A 19,957-nucleotide genomic window follows, 5' to 3' on the forward strand; every position below is an offset into this window, starting at 1 on the left:
TTCGTCAGTCACGAAAGAGGTTCTTATAGTGCCAATTCTTGATGCCCTTCTTGCAGACCTCAGTACCCCGCAGTAAACCTTATTTCTGTTCAGATCAGTGCAGAAGGGGGAAAGAATAAAGGAGGAGAGCTGCTACCAGCGAAGGCAGTTGGAGAAATGGGAGTGAACTAACTCTCTGATGGGAGGAGCACTGGCTCCTACACGTAGGGAATTTCCCTGTGACGTGGGGCACCAGAAGGTAAGACCTCCGGGGGATTCCCCAGTCTGTGTCCAGAAATATTACTCTAGAAGCAGAAGCAGTTTCACTCTGCTCTCACAGTCCATCCTGCAAAGAGGCACAGTGTTGCTGCTCTGTGATTTGAAGGAGCAATACCCATGGCTTCAGCAGCCTACACTCTGCTCATCACCCTGTGTAATGGTAAGTAGGGAGCTTTGCATTTTACATTATTTTATTTTATTATATTTTACACTTATTTTGTGGGGATCTGTTTTGGGAAGACAGAAAGGATTACCTAGGTGAACACTTATAAAACCAATTTGTATCTGTGCTTGGCAGTTTGGAGCTTGATTAATGGAGCTGCTGTGGCTGTCCCAGATGTTGCTGTGACATGCTCTGAAGAAGCTCTGCTGCCCTGTAAAGTTCTTCAGGATTCCTCGATCACCTACCAGGCAGTGTCTTGGTACAAAGTAAGAAGAAAAGCCTAAGTAACTTGAGCAGTCTGCTTTGCTTTCCTACTTGATACTGGCTTCTCTTGTACAAAATGGGCTATTTTATGAAAAGGCATCTTTCTGTCAGTGCAGCAGAGATAAGGCAGCATTTGAGCTGATCATGGGGAACAGATGGTTTTTGTGTCATTGTAGACAGACTGTTTGAACGTGACCTTTGCATCGCTCTTGGCCTGCTTTTCTATGTAACTATTCCTAGCCTGCAGGGACCAGAATTTAGGGATTGTCCCATGTGCAGCCTGCCAAACACCACTTCGAAGAGGAAACTTTCCAGGATTTTTCTTTAGAAAAAAAACCTTTAAACCTTATAACATCAGGGATGATGTCTCTTGGTTAATATTCCCCCAGAAAGGAGCTGATTCTTAGTTTGCAATAGAAGAGCTAAACAAACATACACAATTACTTAGAAAGATTTGGCTAGTTAAGGTGAACATAAAGGAAGGATATGCAGAATACAGACAGAGAGCAAGAAATTCTGAGTCATCTGTTTGTAGCAGCAAACTAAGTCACATCTTGGCTGCCCTGGCTTACCTGCTGTCTCCAAAGAAGGAGTACCCTGCTTGCTGCCTTTCTGTGGGAGAGCTACAAAGATCTATTGGCTAATGAGCAGAAGCTAATATTTACCAATTTCAGTATGAAATTTCTCATAGAAAGTGAGACAGAGTTGTCCACTGGTTGAAGAAGTGGCCATTGGCTTGCCCTGTAGGGACTGTGTATTCACGGTTCATAGTGTGTGCTGCTTAACAGAAGGTTTTGCTGTGCCGTGCCCCTCAGTCCCTACCATGCACTCCTGCTGCTTGCCATGGGCCAGTCCCATTAGTTCTCTGATTGCCTGCTAATTCAGCTCTCTGTTGCTTGTTGTAGTAGTGGAAAATCAATACGGGAAGAACAATTTTGTAGGTTACAGAGATTGTTAAATTATTTTACCATATGATGGAAGAGCAGCAGAAGGAGGGGAAAAAAAAGAAAACAAAAACAAAACCAACTATTTTTGATGGGCAAGAACTGTCAATTTATCTCTGCCAGAACATAAAGCCACAGCCTTGGCTTCCCCAGCAGTTCGGTCAAATATCATTTTAAAATTATTCTCCCATAGTAAATGAATAAATTGCGTCATTAGACTTCTGTGGCTGAACCTTCCAATGCATCTGAATTGCAGTGCAACACTAAGCACGTATTTCAGGGCCCACTGGCAGCTAGGAGGGACAGACAGCAAACAGAAACTAAAAGCTGAAAGCATAATGAAACCCTGTGGGCCCAATTCTGTGTTGTCACATAGCTCTTTATAGCTCCACCTGGGCACAGACAGATTGCATGTGCAGGGGAGGGTGATATTTGATGATGCCTGCTGTGTATACCCCCTCCTTGGCAGCCCTCACCTGCGCTCCCCCTCTTTGCAACACTCCGGCACTGCCACTGCCCTGTCCTGCCAGTCTCCTCTCCCTTCATGGTCTCCTCTCCCTTCATGGTCTCCTCATTTTGTTTCATCTGTTTTGCTCAGGAAAAGATGGTCCTGTCAGTGTCAAACACGATAGGACCTCATGCCTTTTTGTTCTGCTGGCACTGCCGTAGGAACTACAAGTGTTAACAAAATGTAGCCATCAGCAATGGCTGCCATCCACAGGGTTGATACAACCAACTGTGTTACTATGGCCTTCTGGTTACTCATCCCAGGGAAGAGGTGGGAAGTAGGAACAGGCAGTTAATGCCACTCCTGGAGATGCTAACCCAAGCCACAGTCCCAGCCATAGTAGGAAAGCACAGAATCAAATCTAAAAAAAACCTCTCAACAGGAAAAAGTGATTTGCTCTCTGTTTTGTGCTGGGGAAATGATGCTTATTCCACTTGCAGGGCTAGCTGAATGGGCATCATCTTGACGAGAGGGAGAGTGACCAGGTGGCAAAGCCCAGCCTTGGCATGTGCCTCCTGGATCCCTCTGCTCCGCAGTCCTCTCTGCTCTCCCCTTGTTGGCTGTGTACAGCTGTCCCCATCCCAAACTTCAGGAGCTCAGGGGAACGGCAGGGTGCAACTAGGCTGCCCAATGCGGAATTAAGCTGTTATTTAAAAAACAACTGCTGAAGGATTAATCAATAAACACCACATATACCCTCAAAGGGCTAATTAAAAGGTAATTCCGACAAATGGTATGAAATTTCAGACTGTAAAGTTTAAACAGCTGTTAGGCTAAATCTTTTGTGCGAGGTCACTTTGAACTGCGCAATAAATGCGAGCAATTAACCTTTGCTTCTGCTGCTTTAAAAAATTATGGCGACAACATTACAGTGCTGCACGTGCAGCTGCTTGCACAGGGTGAACGCATGGTGAAAAACCCCCCTTCCCACTGGCACCTCTGCATGCTTTCACCAATTAAGGATACTTTTATATAGTTTTCTATGGTCTGCTTTAAAAAAAAAAAAGCCATGCTTTTTAAAAGTACCCACTTTCACAGTTGTGTGTGAAGAAGTAATTGTTTGAAGGAGTTAATATTCTGGTGTCGAAGTGCAGCTGAAAGTAAAAAGGAAGCGCTGCAGTCATCGGTTACTTCGCTTTTGTTAATGTCTCATACTGCAAATAGGCACATGAGTTTCATCTGTCCAACACCCAGAAATATCCTTAGATCCTTCTGGATTGTTTATAGGCATGGGATCAAGTGTGGGAATAATTCTGTGCATTCATAACAATGGTACCCATTAAGGGTGGTCCACTCCTCGGGGTGCAGAGCAACCCATGTGCCATAAAACCAGGAGCAACATGGACTCTTTCCAGCTGAGGGCTGAAAACCAGGGCTTATGCACACAGGCACTGGCAATTGCCCGTGGAAAGACTGGTTTGAATTTCTGTGGACCATCTCTGAAACAAGAATCTGGGTAATGAAACTTCACTTACCTTTCTGCCTCACAGAGCTATTGAATACTGAACAATTTGTCTTTGTATGGTAAATTGAAAATGAGAACCACTTCATAAAAACGTGTAATTATCACTTTATATCCAACTTGAAAATCAAGCTGAAACACACACAAATGAAGTCCCAGTGGATATTTAGTTATGTTGTTCATCTGATAGCCAGAACAGTCTTAATTTAAAACAAATTTTGAGGAGGAAGAGGGAAGGCTGTACCTCAGTGGAGAAAAGTCTGTTAATTTTATAACACTTCCCCCAAAAATATAAAACTGTGGCAGAATTAGAGGAGGAAGTCATATTGTAAAATAAAAGTAGATCTTATAGACGTGTAACATTAATTTCACCTTCTTTCAAAGGAAGATGCTTCTGCTAAATGTGCATAGTTATTATCTATTAGCATAGGTTAATATTTTCTAAATTACTCCGATCTAATTTGTAACATACCCAAAGAAACACAGTCAAGCTCAGATATCTATCTAGCTCTAAGTGGCTCCAATGCATTCATTACTGAGATGGAAAGGGAGATGTGTTCATGACCAAAATAATTATTTTGCTTGACATGAGCTACTGCTTTGTGCCCTTAGCTTAACAAATAGAAAGGCTCTGTGGCTGAGTCAGGGACTTTTCCAAACAGGCCCAGATAATGTGTCACTTGTGATTCCTTTGCTGTTGCTTTGGGTTGTTGGGTTTTTTTGTGCGTGTGTGTTTGCTTTTCTTCTTAAGCGCACTCAGAGTTCACTCACATTTGCTCACAATTAATGTAGAGTAGGTTTTTTTGTGTGTTATTCTTCAAATTTAACAGTGGTATCTCTATATAACACCATATAGGAACCATATGAATGCACCTTCAGCACTAATCAAATGTGAAAGTGCTTTAGTGCTGCAAAATGCACCTATTAAGTGGTTTCAGCTCAGTTGTGATTCATTATATGCTGGCTGTTGGGCATTGCCAAGATTCTAGATATTTTACTTTAGAAAATAAATTCCTTCTGGCTGGATATAAAGTATTTAGATTTCTTTAGCAGTCAAATGTTTAAGCTTGGTCTTTATTTGTGGTAAAATTTTACACAAAACTATTTTTACAATCATCCCACCCTCAGAAAAAAAAATAGATTTATGGTAATGCATTCCACCTTTAAGCTGGCATCAGTTTTGTTTCAAATAAAAATTTGCTTTTATGGGAAAAGTGGATTGTATTGGCAGTTTGATTTACCTAGGAGCCAAAGTATCACCTTAGTCTGGGAAGGGTATGATGAGAAAAGGTATTTAATGAGAGCGGAGAATACGAGTTGACTTGAAACCAGCTTACTCTCACACGTACATGATAAAATTAAGTTTTAATTGATTAGTTAGGTGCAAGCACTACAGCGTGGGTGAATTACCTCTCTTTAGTGGCACAGCCGTGTAATGCCATAGCAGTTTTCAAAACTACAGCTAAAAGCCTGCTCAGAACAGGAGAAGGGCTCTTCCTCCCTCTTTCACCTTACTTTTAAGTTCTCAGAAGAAGAAATATTTGCCAAAGACCCCTTAAATTTTGGAGGCATTGTTCTACCTATTTCTCATAGTTCATCTAGTCAGAAAGCAGAAATGCATCAGCTCAGTATTATTTTCAATCAAACCTGAAAATATTAATACCAATGCAAATATCCACAATTTCACCACTCTTACCAATATGCTCCAGTCTAGGAGAAACTTACAGCAATCAGTCAGTTGACTAGAGAATCATAGAATCCTTACAGTTGGAAGGGACCTCTGAAAGCCATCTAGTCCAACTCCCCTGCAATTTACAGGGACATCCACAGTTAGATCAGGTTGCCCAGCCTCACCTTGAAAGTCTCTAGGGAGAGGGCATCAAACACATTACAGAATACATGTGAGAAAATCATATGCTCTTTAGAACAAATGTATCCAAGCTTTTGGGAACTGGCATAACTTTCATTGAAACTCACCGTAGTAGGGCAACTAGAGAAAGTTGCTCAGGACTGTGCCCTGTTGGCATTTAAACATCTCAAAGGATGAAGACTCCGCACCTACTCTGGGCAGCCTGTACCAGTCTTCAACCGCCCTTACAGTAAAAAAAAAGGGTTTTCCCATGTTTAAATTGAATGTCTTGAATATCATATTGTTCCTGTGCTGAACTTCACGGGGGGTCCTAGCAGCCCATTTCCCCAGCCTCCAGATGGCACCACCTGCTGTTTCAGCTACCCCTCCCAGCTTTGTATCATCTGTAAACCTGCTCTGTCCCAGTGTACAGGTCATCAGTGAAGGTGTTGGATAGTCTCATCCCTTGGGGAAAGCATTTCTTCTCATTGCTTCAGAAGTGATGAGGAGCAACAGATTTAGCTCCCCTAGCTGACTTCTGAAAATGTGGCCACTGGCCAGGATACACATGACAGAACAAACAAACAGGCTCACATTTCTTTTGCTGTTTAATTTTCTTAATGGAGAGTTTTATGCAGCAGAATGATGCTGCCTGCCTGCAGGTTCTCACTTCCCAGCAAAACTTGTGCTTCAGTAGTCTCCAGCAGCCAACACAATGATGAGATCCTTTCGATGCCAGTTGGTTCAGTAACATTCTTGTCGGTCTCTGCATGACTCTTGATTTGCCTTTTGCATTTTGGCAAAGGCATTGACAGCAAATATAGGAGCAGGAAAAGATCAACTCCCTTTCCTCCTGCTAGAGGTGTGAGGAGGGGGAGCTAGCAAGTTGGAAGGGAAGCAAAATACATGCAGAAAGCATGTTGTTGTGGATTCAAGAAGACACACCCTACACAAGTGGATTGCTGAGACTAACAGCGTTTGCTTAGATCCCACAATACTTGTGTGGAATTAATTAGGTGGCAGCCCTGGCGTTTACCTTGCACTGTGCTATCACCTGGAGGAGACGGCATGGGTTAGTGCTGGGTGATCATAGGTACCTGAGCTGTGCAATGATCTATTTGGTGAGAGCTTGACCAGCACTTCACAGGGGGTAGCAAATACTTTGGCATTTTCATAATTTTAATTAGATTTTGAGAAAAAAAATGTTAGCTTGGATAGAGTAAGAGGCAGACTGACGACCGTACTGAACAATTCTTGCACTTCCTTACAAATGATGGGGCATGGGGCCTTCCCGTGCAAACTTGCTCAAGTGGGCTTCCTTACTGCTTGCAGAATTTAAAAAGGGAGGGCTTGGTGGGTTTTGATGAGATGGCGGGAGCTGAGATTGCATTGGTTCAGGCATCAGAGGGGTTGCAGTGACCTCCAAGCAGGGATGGCCATGCTGCCTTGTAGAGGCTGGGGAAATGCCACCAGGTGTCTCTGCAGCCTCAGAAATGCAGGGAGGCTGCGGGTGCTGAGCAGCACCATGCTCGCCTGCCTCTGCTCCAAGGGAAAGGGAGATTTAATGGAGAAGGAGAGGCAAATAATCCCAGAATTGCTCCCTCACATATGAACCGTTCTCCTCCTTCCCAAAGGCAAAGGGCGTGACCCCACACCCAGGTCTCTGCTGATTTCTGCCCAGGTGAGGGAGCCCACGGGTAATTGATGAGGCCATCATGTCTTTTATTCTGCAGGAAAGGCATGGTTCATACGGCTCTATGGGCTTTGCTCTACTTTGCCTTACATAGGTGTCCCTCTGTCCAGCCTGTCCCCAGGATGCTGTTGCAGTACTTGTTACTGGAATTATCCTTAAACTGAGCACCCCAGGAAGCTTTGGAGACAATAACCAAGCTCAGTGACTCCGCTAAAATAGGAAAGTTGAATCACAGGATACACGGACTTAGTTTACTTCTCCCTTACACCAGCAGTGATGATTACAATTGCATACAGAGAGATCAAAGTGTTTTCTGATTCCCAGACCTCAGCCACAAGAATCACCACACCATTTACCACCATGGACAGCAATTATTCATGCTACCATTAATTACTGTTATTTTTAAACAACAACAACAAAAAGGAAAACTAACCAGCAAACAAATGAAATAGGGCACACAGTCTTGTTCTCTTTATTGCCTTATGGGCAGTTTTACATTTCACTGAGGAAAGGGGTGGCAAAGGAAGGGAAAGTGGCGAAAATGAGATCTGAGGGAGGTCAACTCTATCCACTTAACTGCTATTGACCCACGTGTAACCAGAGCTGAACCCAGCCCACATACTCAGATTGCTCTGGCTGCAGCCCTGGCAGCATGCAGGGCCTGAAGATATCACCGTCCCTGTAATAAAGTGAGTCTCAACAGCCTGAAAGCCACCAAAGGCACTGCTTGTCCCTGAGCTGCTTGGGGTCGAGCACAAAAAGGAAGAGGAGCCAGGGTAAATTTATGGGGGGATTACGAGGAAGAAGGTACTTTCTTCCCTCTTTCTGGGTAAAGTGTGGAAAGTCCCAGGGAATTACTGCTCTGCGTTTCAGTTATGTGCTTAGAGAACATCCCCCCAAAAAATAATAAAAAAAACACTTTCTGAGAAAGGATCTTAACAGTAATGAAAATGTTGTGCTTTTGTCTGATTCCCCAGTTCCTAAAAAGTTCCCTGACTTGCAGCTTACTTTACACCATTTTGCACAGAAGTACGACAGAGTGTCAGGCCTGCATTTCTCTCCAGATCCCTGAGTGTGCTTTCCTCATGCAATCACAGGAAGGGAAACCAGATTTTCCTAGCCTCAGTTGTGTTAATTTTAATAACTTCCAGCATAACCGTTGCACACTGATGCAGTAGCTATACCGATAGAATGTAAGCACTGACATGCAGCCCAAAAATATGTCTATTAGAATAAAACAAGAAATAACGCTAAAAAAGCTTTGGCTTATATTAGTGATAGATTTGGCTGAAAAGCTGAGTGTTGGACCATATGAGCTAGCTCTGGCTCTGCTGGTCCACAGAAAGGCCGAATTTGCTCAGGAAACCTTCATGGAGGGCATGCTGCCTTGAGTCCCAGGGAGACATTGACGAATAGGAATAGACATGTGCTAATTCAAACCCTTTTCCCATCTTTCAAATCAAGTTAGGGGTTCCTCTGTTCTTTGTGGTTCCTAGCCAGTTGTCATTTTCAGCGCATCCTATCTCCCCACCATACAAGCTGTTCTGGGAATACTCTTTATTCCTCCCGCAGCCTCTCAGCAGTGCCAAGGAATGTAGCTCTTCTGGTTACAATTAAGAAATTCAACATACAAATGCTCCCAAAGCACACCAAAAACCTGCTTGTGACCTTCACGCAAATGAATCCAAATGAGTCAAAGCAATTTGTGTACTTTGGTTCCAACAGAGAGTTGAGGGAAGGGAGAGACTCCTGCTCCCCTGGAGAGGCACTGTGCTTTCTGGGAGCAGGTTATACTTTTTTTTAATATCGTGTCTATTTAGAGAAAAAGTCAAAAACTTTTTGATTGTGAGCATGAATGTACTAAGATGCCTTGAGCCTTTTCCTCCTTGTCTCTCTTCAGCCTCTGTGTTTTCAGCCACAGGCAAGCTTTAAAACTCTCTCCCCTAAAACTTAGGATGACATTGTTGCCCAAGAAACATATTTGTGTTTTCCAGATGGCTGGAGTTGGTGACAGAATAACATGGAAAATCCTTGATGTGGAATCTCATTATCCAAAAGGACTTGGAGGCTCCCTGGAGCTCTCCAACAACACCTTTCAACTGAGGATCAGAAATGCCACCAGCCAAGACAGTGGCACATACAAGTGCACTTTGGGGGAGCAGAGAGGAGATCGCAACCTGAGTGGCATCATCACATTAAAAGTAACAGGTATCGTGTTCTGTTAGCATTTCATGAAGACAACAGTTTAGAAATATTTTACAGACACCAGAAGAGTGTAACACCTTATTTTATGTTTTAGGTTGCCCTGGAATAGAAGATGAAAAACTGAAAAAATACAAAACGGAGCTTTTCATGCTGACTTGCCTTGGGATTTTTTACTTGTTGCTCATCTTCTTTACCTGTGTAAGTAATTCCCTTTGTCATAAAGAAATCAACCAACCCAAACCACCAGAAATACCCTGCTCATTTTCTCTGCTCGCACCACCTTAACAGAGCTGCTCAGAAGTTGGCCAATATACTTAATTTATGACCAAATCTTTTAAATACTCACACAGTGTTTTCAAAGCCAGACGGAAACTCAGGTGCACAAGGAACACAGGATGGAACCCCAAAGAGATAAAACATTTCACTCCACCTTGAGCTAACTCAAAGCAGGCGGTTATTTTCCTGCACCCTGCTGCTCATTTCTGCTTCCAGTTACTCCAAGAGCAAGTGCTCTTTGGTTTAAGAGTTAAGAGTGCAACGATCTTTGTCTGGTAGTCGGGAGCACAGTGTGCTCAGACAGAGGCACAGGCTTCTGGGATCCAGATCCCACCTATGGCATTGCTTCGCAGGACAGAACAACAGGCAAATTCAAGTCCACCTATTTTTTGCTTCATTTTCTGTACCTGGAAATAGCCCCATCCCAGAGGGGCATTTTTGTCAAGTTCTTTGCTCTTAAACTTCTATTTAAGATCTCTGGAAATGAATTAATGTGGGATTGAAACTGTATTGTTATAAGCAAAGGCAACCGTTAATAGTTCAGCAAGGCTTAGATTAACTTGGCAAATGTACTGAAAAGTCAGTGTAGAAACACTACAGGAATACAGTCCAACACAAATACCCATTCCTTCTCCTAGAGGTTTTATGTCTACCCTCAAGTCTTACTGGTAGCTCTGGAGAATGTGGAGAGAGGAGGTTCACAGAAGCAAACCCATGGCCTGTCTGTGATAGCGATGAAACAAGCACAAAACCCAGGAGGCTCGCAGTTCTCAACTTAGAGTAGTCGTGAGCCTCGGCTGCTGGTGCATTGCAAGACCAGCAGCATCTCTAAACAATGGGCTTCTTCCTCCCTTCCCCTTCCTTTGGGATTGATATGAGATAGAGTTACAGATAACGATAAAAACAAAGAGGAAACAACCCCAACATTTTGGGAGGCCAAATTTAACTTCTTGCTGTCTATTTCATATCTGCCTTATTGTTTTGTTCATCAGCAGATTAATTGTAACTGCTGATTGGAGAATATCTAATTAGCTGCAGCTAAATGCAGCTTTTCATGTACCTTCAGGGAGCAATTAAATTTATGCCTGTCTCTTTTTTAGATTGACAATCTTGCCAGTAATTTGTGCTGTTCAGACTAAAGTTTGACAAGATAAATCTTGTAGGAATTTGTTAGGATAAAAGTATGAAAGCAAGGATATCACTCAGAAAAGACAGATGCCTCTGTTCTGCTCAGTGTCCTGAAAGAATTTCAGATCTCTACAGAAAGCTCCCATTCCCAGAGATAAAAAAAATTTCCAGTTTTAGTGGTGCTGTTAAAAAATGCAGAGCCACATCAGAAGATAACCATTCTGATCGGATGACCCATATCTTACTCCTGAGTGAGATTCCAGTTTCAGGTATCACCCTAGCTTTCATCAACGTTTAATATTGCCCTGTTCTCACAAAGGAGCTTCGTTATTTAAAACGTCTGTTTAATTCTTACAGGTTGCCTTGTCCTCTCTGTGCCTAATCTCCATTAAATTCAAAAGTGACATTAAGTTTAAGATTGGTGGTAGTTCTAGGGCTTCACCTTGACAACATGGTGAAAATATTTTGGAGACTGGCCTGTATTGAGGACAGGTACAAATGGATTTGTTGCAAAACCTCTTTGCATGAAAATTTGAATTCAATAGAGATTTCTCCTTGTGACATTTTGACCTAAATCTCAAAATCTCACAAATCTCACTAACCAGGCAAGAAACAACACCTTTCTTTTACACTGGATGTTTCTGTTGACAAATAAATGCAAAAGATTTAATGAGTTAAGGAGAAAAAGCAAAACTTTCGAACTTCAAAAATGTGCTGTACACAAGAACTCTCAATTTTAAGCCTTCTTTTCCATTTTTCTATTCTAGACATGCCTAAGAAAAGAGATTTCGTCTCCCAGTGATAAAAACAGAAGAGATTCAAAACACACTCTCACTCTCATCAACACACATGAAATGACGACGTTTCGGGTTTTAAACAGTGGCAGCACGTGCAAAAGTGGACTTACTTCAAGTTCTATCTGAGCTGGCACTGTTGATGGCACTGTAGGCTCATCAGTGAACACATGACATGAGATGGATAGCGGAGAAGGAAGAAATGGTGACTACTTCAAGACTACCCAGCAGTATGGGTAACCTGTCAGTGATGCGCTTGTTCTGGACAAGCCTTCAAAAAGCACCATTATGCACTACAGTAACTTCCTGGTGCTAGGTGGCTAACAAATACCACTGCAGCTACACAGTTGTGTTACAATGCTGTTAAGAAGTTGGTACCAACATTTTTCACTCTGCCATGCAGCGCTGTTGTTCTGAGCAAGATGGACTACTCCTGCGATGTGAAGATCAGGTAGTAGGGGTACCATGGCAGTGCAAAGGCTGGAGGTTAAGCTTGTCAGTGAACTAACCAGTGTGTGAAGAGCCTACTTCCTGCTGTTGTCCTGGATGAATCAAATCAACATCTGTTTTTAAATGTGAGAGTGACAGATAAGCTGAAATGTAGGAAGGAAGAAAATAGTTGGAAAATCTTTCTGGACTGAGAAGAATTTCCTATCTCTGCAAGAGAATAGGGATGCACTTGCATAATGGGTCCATCAGACATTTTCTAGAGGCATCTCGAGATAGGTTCATCCATAAGAGGCTTCTATACAACTGTTAACTTTAAAGAAGTAAAAATAAGAGGGAAGCAGCGTGCAGTTTTAAGGACATGCAAAGATGACTTTCTTCATGGTTTGTAAAACACAAAGTCAACTATATGAAATGAAGCCTCTATCAATCAAATTACAGCAGTAATGACCAAGGAAGAAACAGACCATCTCTATCTTTGAGATGTATTGAGTCAGTCGTGGAGATACAGGAACAGAAGATGGGGGAAATAAACACCAGCTTTCAGTGCTAACAGTGTGTAGTTTATGTGAAACAAGGCTACGAGAGAAGCCGAACTCAGGCACATGATGCAAGGGTGAGAAGACTTGTCATTTTGGGCTGAAGAGGGCAAGAGTTACTTTGGAGGCTGAAATTAAGTGACCTCCTTTACAGTGCTGCTGGTGAAGCAAGTAGAGTCTAGAGAGACTGTGGATGTCTATGCCACCATATGAGGATTTGCACCATAACATGAGAATTTGCAAACACATGAGAACACAATCAGTACCTCCTACAAAACAAGCCAGTCAAGCTTGAGAAGAAACAAAAACCCTTTGAAAGCTAAACTGCAGCATTAGGATTATTCAGCGCAGTTTGGAATTCCAGGCTGTGACAAGGAGGCTCTTTCCATAATCCTTTGACTAATTTTGCAGCGATGATGGGAGGAAAGCACGGTGCATCACTCAGCAGCGTCTCTGTGAGCGGGGTAGATGTCTACGTTAATGAAATCCAAGGGGCCTCTGACCAGAAGAATGGTTGCAAGAGGTATGGAATTTACTTAGGGCATGGTAAATTAATATCACATTTGCTTTCTTATAATCAATTTTTACATGTAAATGTGTAACATACTTGAAATAAAAAATCAGAGATAACCTACCGTTTGTTTTTCCGTGCGCCACATATGGCAAATAATCCCAGAGATACTCCGTATCAATTGCATTTTATTTTACAATCAACTTAATTACATCAAATAATGTAGATGTACGATGCAGCCTCTTTGGTGGGAGAAGGCATGCGTGTGTGAATAATTGATTAAGCAATGGATAATTTTATGCATTTCTAAGGAATTAAGATCATTTGAATTTTCCTTGAAATTCCACTTTCTGTCCAAAGAGTGTTCCAAAATACCTGTGCCCTACTGACAGACAAGTCATTAAGAAAAACACAAGGATGCTTCAGTCTACCTGAATTGCTTTAAAACATAGGGCACCATAATGGCTGACCTGCATGTTTAGATGGCAGTAATATGAGCTGAACTGTGAATGTGTAACAGCCCCCTAAGTGACCCAGGCACTTCCAGGTTCTCCACGTGGTTAGAAATACATAACATCTGATATTTCTTTTTTGCTTTTTTATTTTTTTCTCAGTTTATTTACTGATTTCTTTTAGAGAAGTATATAACAGGCAAGAAGGGAAAATTCAGGTGAAAGGGGTTGATAAGTCAGCAAACAAGGCTGAGGCACTTTTTAAAAATTATTTCTTCAGATGTATACATAGGATCAGATCAGGATCAAATGAAAAAATGAGACTCTGAGTAAACAACTGTGCCCTCTTTTTTTTGTCCTAAGCCAAACTGTCTGCAAGGCAGAAGACTGGGCTTCAACAAGCTACAACACCATGAGTCGAATTTCAGGATCAGAAGTTTCAGGCTGGCTGATTCTGGAGATTTGCTGCAGGCCCCGCTGTGCTGTAGAGGCGATTATGTTCAAGGCCACTTAAATGTATTAAAGGAGTTTAGAAGGAGTAAGCAGTGATGAGGTCTTACACCAAGATGCTTCACTGAATCAAAGAGCTGGAAAGAAACACGCAGCTTCCTAAAGTGATGAAGGTGCTTGCACATCTGGCATGTAAAGAATGTAAAGAAACTGTTACTCTATTGTAGGACAAAAGCTAACATTAGCTGGAAATAATATGAATGAGAACCAGATGACTGAAAGATAAAAAAGCTAATACATTACAGAGCCTTCAGCACTAGCAAGAAAAGAAATCATATCTTGGCTGACAGTCTCACAGAGTGAGCCACACATTTCTCAGCATAGTATCCCAGAAGAGACAGTCCTTTGCTTGCAGTGTGGGTCTGTGTAGCCCATTTCAAAATGACTGCCCGGCCATCCCACTGGGATGAGCTCATGCACACGTTCTTCAGATTCCAGTACTGAAGGGAGCGCATCTGTCTATTGCACAATCCAGAGGCTGTTTTTATTATATGGAATAATTGCTTTCTTGGACAGGAAACATTTGTTCTCTTCACCGTGACTCTTCTCATCGACGTCTTTAATTTTCTAAGATATTAGCATACATGCATGCTAGCATGGTTCTTTATACTATATTACAACACTTTTTAGAATCAGGAATTCAGCTGATCTCACCAAACTCAGGAGGCGGGAAATGCCATTATCTTTATTTTTATAAACCAAAGCTGAAGACACCTGGAAATCAGAGCACTCCTGAAGCAGTTTCGGTCAGAATCCAACAGTGAGCTGAGATTTCCTGGCTGTGTCGTGAGTGCCTTAACCACAGATGTTTTCTTCTTAATATTGTTTGCTTGTTTTATAATTTTTTCATTGACCCCTGCCGTCCACCAACACCCTAACGTGTATTTTTGTATTGCTTTGTCCAAAGGTGAGCCATCTGCATTCAAAGATACCAATAAGCATTGTACATGAAATTACACATAAAGAGCTAGTTTGTATGCCTGTGATTAAGGAATATGCAGACAAACAGTGTACCACATGGGGAAATTACCCCAAAGTGAAATTGCAGCTGAAGCTAAATGAATTTACAAAATGGCAATGAAGGAAAGCTAAAGGACATAATCCACAAAACGCTGAGCGTATGAGTTATAGCCCTGAGCTAAGCCTGATTTGTGCAGCTGGCACTTACACAGCAGATAACCCAGGCTGACAGTGACCTTGACAGCACTGCTGCAGTAATATTTGCTGGGAACGCTGAATAGGTCTCCACCTATTTCTCCAGAGCAGGGTCTACCAGCACACTGGTATTCACCAACACATGCCAAAGCAATCCCTGTGAACGGTGTGGAAGCATGGCTCTTTCTATCCCTGAATTTTCTCTGCCCTGGGTGGGATGCTTTGGAGGCCATTTGCAATTGATTTTCCTCATCTCCGTACATGAAGGCAACAACTCTACCCCACATGCCAGCTTTGGAATTAATGGCAAAGTGCAGGTTCTTCCCCCTCTTCTCCTTTTTAAGTAACTACCAGCAAAAGCCTAACTCCAAGTTATTTGGAGAACAGAGTGCTGGGGAGATTAAAGAGTTACAAACAAATGCAGTATCGCATTTTTTTGGTTAACGGTCTGTTCCCTCTCATTTCCCTGCCAAGGCTCATGTTTGCAGTGCTCTGCTTTTCGCTGACTACAGCTGATATTGCTTCTGCGTAAAGCTGTGGGAAAAGCGCTGCTAGGGCTCCAAGGCGATCACGTAAATCCCAAAAAATCCACCAAGGGAATGGGTGGTGGCAGGACTGACACGGGCCGCTGCACGGGGTGGTGGGTCTTTGAAGGCTTCATCTTACGTCCGAGCCCTGCAATCCTTCCCACCCTCTGATGGAAAAAGCTTGCCACATCCCTGCAGCTGAGCTACATGTGCGTCCCTTCTGCCATAAATGGACAGCCCGGGCTGAGTTTGAGCTTTTGCTCTGCTGCAGCGCTTCCAGACAGACGTCACAGCCAGAGCAAAACAAAACAAGCAAACAAGATTGAAGATGAGGGGCAAGAACTGAGAGGAGAGACAGCTCCCAAGGGAAGCACGGACTGCACAAGCCCAGCACAAACATGGGGCTCGCTCTCTGCAGAGCCTCTCAGATACTTCTGTGAAGGGAGTAAAGACACCTCGTAGTGGTTCAGCTTTTTATTTTTTAATTATTATTTTTATTCATTTGTTATTTTTAAATGTTTGGAATGTGTGCCTCAGTTTCCCTAGCTATAAACGGGAGAGAAAGTGTTGCCTCTTAAAAGAGGCAGGGAAAGTGGCAATATTTACACCTTCTTGCCTTCTTGGAGCTGAAAGAAAGTTTATACTGACGCTGTCTTTCAGGTGAGAAGACATGAGGCCTGAAATGCTGGGCATTAACATTAAGGAAAACAGGTCCTGCTGTTCAAAGAAACCAGAATAATAGAGACTGGTAAGAATAGAAGTGCAGGAGTGTCTGCAAATGCTGAGGTCTAGAGCAAGCACCTGTAACACAAATGTGTGACAGTTTCCACCCACTCCCTTTTGCTATTTTCATCCCATCTGAATTCCAGCTCTGCCAATTCACTCTCACATCTGTTCTCAGAGTTGGTATCAATGCCGATTTAATCACATTCCTTCCATTTACTGAGCTGGAAGTGCAGGGCTATGTATGAGCCAGGAGGAATTAACCCCTTCCCTCCATTAGCCCATCTAGCACTCCTCCAACACCATGTGGCTGCTGGTGGACGGCAAGCTGATGGGGAGTGCTTGCCCTGTGAGTAGAGGCTTACACACTGAGGCTTGTTCAGCCCAGAGGAGAGGTAGCTTTGGGGACACTGAACGGCACCCCCCTAGTAGCTCCAAAGAGATTAGCAGGAAGATGGAGCCAGCCTCTTCACAATGGTGTCTGGTGGAAATAAGAAAGGCAACGGGTATATGTTGAAATGAGGGTAGTTTAGACTGCAGTACCTTTTTGCCCATGAGGATATCCAAGCAGGTTTCTCACAGAGCCTGTGCAATCACTATCCTTGAAGGTTTTCAAGGCCAAAGTGGATAAAAACCTGAGCCATCTGGTCAACCCCACAGCTCACCCTACTTGGAGCAAGAGGCTGGCCTAGAGACACACGAGGTCCTTTCCAACCTCAGGTATCCCATACATCTATACTCTTTATGGTCAGAGTGCCACTGTTCATCACTACTCTTTGAGATTTCCACCACAGTGTGTATATATCACTCCAAGACATCTGCTCTCTGCCACTTATGACCAAAGGTATCTCAAAAAATTTGTGGACTGCAGTATGAAGAGCACCTGCAAGACTGAAAAAAGAATGAACAATTTTGTGCCTCAAAAAAGGACGATGAGGTGCGGTTAAAAACAGGGCAATAAAAATTCAGGTTAAATATGCAGCACTGTTTACAGCAAAGTTGATTTTTGCTGCCTTGCAGAACAGTGCAGCAGAAGGGTTGCTGCTGATGGAGCTGGACCCAAGCTACTCTCCCTTGTCTCTGTACCACCTCACACAGCTCCTGTCCTTGGGCTCTCAACTATTCCCCTAACTTGGAAAAATGTGCAGTCCCAAACCATGTGCTCGGACCTTTCTGATAGGCTGCAAGACACTGCTCTGGAAGGTACCTCCTTCCGCTGAGCTCCTGTAGACTTTAGGATTTAAATTACAGAGGAACTCCTTTTTTTCTGTCCCACTTTCTAGGCATAGCACCAGGATGATGGTATTAAAACAATGAAGTGCTCCAATACTTCAATGAGTGGGTAAATAGATAAATTGTGAAGGTCTCTTTGAAGGCTGCTTGGCTTGCAAGCAGAAATGAGAGATTTGCACTCTATATTAGCACTTTTACTAAGTTCACAGAGCAGTATCTACAAGCAAATCAGGCTGCCAGGCCCTTTGTCCTACTTAATATACAAACACACTGAAGTGGATTAAGGTCCAGACAGATGTGACAGGCTCACTACCCTCTGCTTAAATGATGGTTAAAGCACTGCTTAAAGTGCTCCTTCCCTTGGAAAAAAAAACAACAACAAAACAACTCTCTCCCCGCAATAAAAAAAAAGAAGCATCAGCAAAAAAAAAAAAAAAAAAAGACAAGAAGCACTCCTACAACATTTACCACTGCTCCCAAACAACAGAATTTGTCCAAGTTTGCAATGACCCTTGAAGAAGACAGCGTCCTCTCAATTTGTGCTTCCTGTCACCTAGGCAAGTGCCAAATCTCCTGGGTTTTTCTTCTCACAGATTCTTTCCATTTCACTCCGTCTTAACAGCTGTAAATGTCTCTGGTAAATTGTGCTAGTACATTTCCATTAACATTAGCAAAAGAAAAAAAAAGTCAGTTCTGCTGAGAAAAACTGTCGGTGTATGAAGATTAATCTTTATATAGCACGCAGAACACAAGTCTGCTCTACATCTTCCAGCACAGCCTGTACCTTGTTTCTTCTCCTTCTCAACAATCGCTTTCAAGAAGTCACCGTATTTTAGCATTAATATGTTCACACCTCTATCCTCTCAGGCTTCACAATTTGTGCTGTAGTTGGCAAACTATTTCTCCTCCTGCTAGTAGTGCTGAAGACAAATGCAGTTATCCAAAATCCTATGAAGCAAAATACAGCTTTGTTTCGTTTTGCAGAAATACTCACAGACTCAGCTTACTGATGGCTGGGAGCATGGAAAGAGTTAAAGCTTCTGCCATATTAAATTGTGACCTCCAACCAAATGTTCAGGAGGCCTGCCCTGGCACAGACACGATGGCAGGGCAAGCGTTAAAGCGCCATGTATGGTAAATTCAGACTTTGAAAATCATCTCAGTTGGGAACAATTTTGGTAAATTTTTAAACACGTATTACCAACTCTTCTTCTCCTCTCCCTCCAAAACAGCCTCTTAGGATTGGTCACTTTGGAGAAAAAAAAATAAAGGGTTGACACTTGACATGTTTTATCCATCCATAAACATAAACATGCTTGAACGGCAGTTGGATTTTTCTTTTACTAAAGAACATGTGGAAGCAATTACCTGAATGTAAATGTGATAAAGAATGGATGAAATGCAAACCAAATGATGCCTTATTACTTAATATAAAGAGACTGTTCTGCGAGATCAAAGTTGCGCAGCACAAAATGTAATGGGCTTCATAGGAGAGAAAGGCTTCAGAGATTTGTTTAAAACACAGCTTCATTTTGATGAAATGCTAAGTAGGCAAAATTGGAGTAGGTTTAAGGAGTTTACCAGACCCTAACCTATGGTCCTCAATAACTTATTTTCTCTCCCTCCACCTTTTCCCACTCCACGTAATTCCCAAATGCTGTCGTGATTGCAATGAGAAACTTTCCTGGCTTCATCATGGCAGGGGATGAGAGCCACTCCATCCCAAGGCATGTAAGAAGTGTCACCACCTCCAGCACCTCTGGGGACATGGGAAGGCAGAGACCCAAATGCTCTGTGCATTTCCACAGCTTCCCTTGTGCTCAGAGAACCGCAGCCCTCAACAATCACATTGTGCCCAGGCGCTGCCCCAGCACGTATTTGTCCTTTGAATCACTAAAAATAAGAAGCAATGAGACAGCTTCTCCCAGGAATAAAAAAAACTGAAGTGGAGAAGAGACCTAGAGGGAAATTTCCAATTGTTTTCCTACCATACACCGTTTAAGAAAATAAATTCCCCACCAAGAGCCCTTTTTACCCTCTACCACCATCTCCAGTGTTAGTTTTGCTTCCTGTCACTTTATAGTTATTTATCTTTTTCAAAAGCTACATGTAGCAGACAAGGAGAAGGAATGCTGGGAAAGTGGTGCAGTGTTTTCTGCAAAACTCCACCACAGCAGAGGAATTCATCATCTTGGCCTAGTCTTCCCTTCTCTCCCATGCCCCTCCCATTCCCCTCTCATTCTGGGAGTTGCTGTTTATTGCTTTTGCCCAGATATTGTTTCTGATCATGCAGATTAGGCCATCATCTCTGTCAGA

The 19,957-nt window shown here is 42.7% G+C and overlaps 1 protein-coding gene and 1 long non-coding RNA gene across 4 annotated transcripts in view; one reads left to right on the forward strand and one right to left on the reverse strand.

Moving 5' to 3' along the window:
* Nucleotides 280-13,994, forward strand: CD83 (CD83 molecule). Of its 2 annotated transcripts, XR_002435158.1 has the most exons (6): nucleotides 280-418; nucleotides 557-687; nucleotides 9,136-9,349; nucleotides 9,441-9,544; nucleotides 11,518-13,053; nucleotides 13,857-13,994. XR_002435158.1 is itself a non-coding variant. In XM_021386940.1 (5 exons), exons 1-5 carry the CDS (start codon nucleotides 376-378, stop codon nucleotides 11,671-11,673), a joined length of 648 nt encoding a protein of 215 aa, XP_021242615.1. In that variant the 5' UTR covers nucleotides 280-375; the 3' UTR covers nucleotides 11,674-13,156. The 2 variants fall into 2 exon arrangements, 1 of the variants encoding a protein (XP_021242615.1); XM_021386940.1 differs by lacking the exon at nucleotides 13,857-13,994 and having other exon boundaries at nucleotides 11,518-13,156.
* LOC110393733 overlaps nucleotides 18,086-19,957 on the reverse strand; it is a 56,356-nt gene continuing 54,484 nt past the window's right edge. Inside the window, exon 4 of one of the 2 annotated variants that reach the window (XR_002435161.1) lies at nucleotides 18,086-18,589. This is a non-coding gene — a long non-coding RNA (uncharacterized LOC110393733). Of the gene's footprint in view, nucleotides 18,891-19,957 lie in introns of both variants that reach the window. The other variant, XR_002435160.1, reaches the window with a different exon arrangement.

The sequence above is a fragment of the Numida meleagris genome, chromosome 2, assembly GCF_002078875.1.
Source record: "Numida meleagris isolate 19003 breed g44 Domestic line chromosome 2, NumMel1.0, whole genome shotgun sequence".
Lineage (NCBI taxonomy): Eukaryota > Metazoa > Chordata > Aves > Galliformes > Numididae > Numida > Numida meleagris.

Bases quoted from the DNA above. Each gene is read 5' to 3' on its own strand.
- CD83 (XM_021386940.1), top strand. From the start codon at position 376: ATGGCTTCAGCAGCCTACACTCTGCTCATCACCCTGTGTAATG. The intron at 419-556 runs GTAAGTAGGGAG...TGTGCTTGGCAG, and splicing joins GCTCATCACCCTGTGTAATG to TTTGGAGCTTGATTAATGGA. The intron at 9,350-9,440 runs GTATCGTGTTCT...TTTATGTTTTAG, and splicing joins CATCACATTAAAAGTAACAG to GTTGCCCTGGAATAGAAGAT.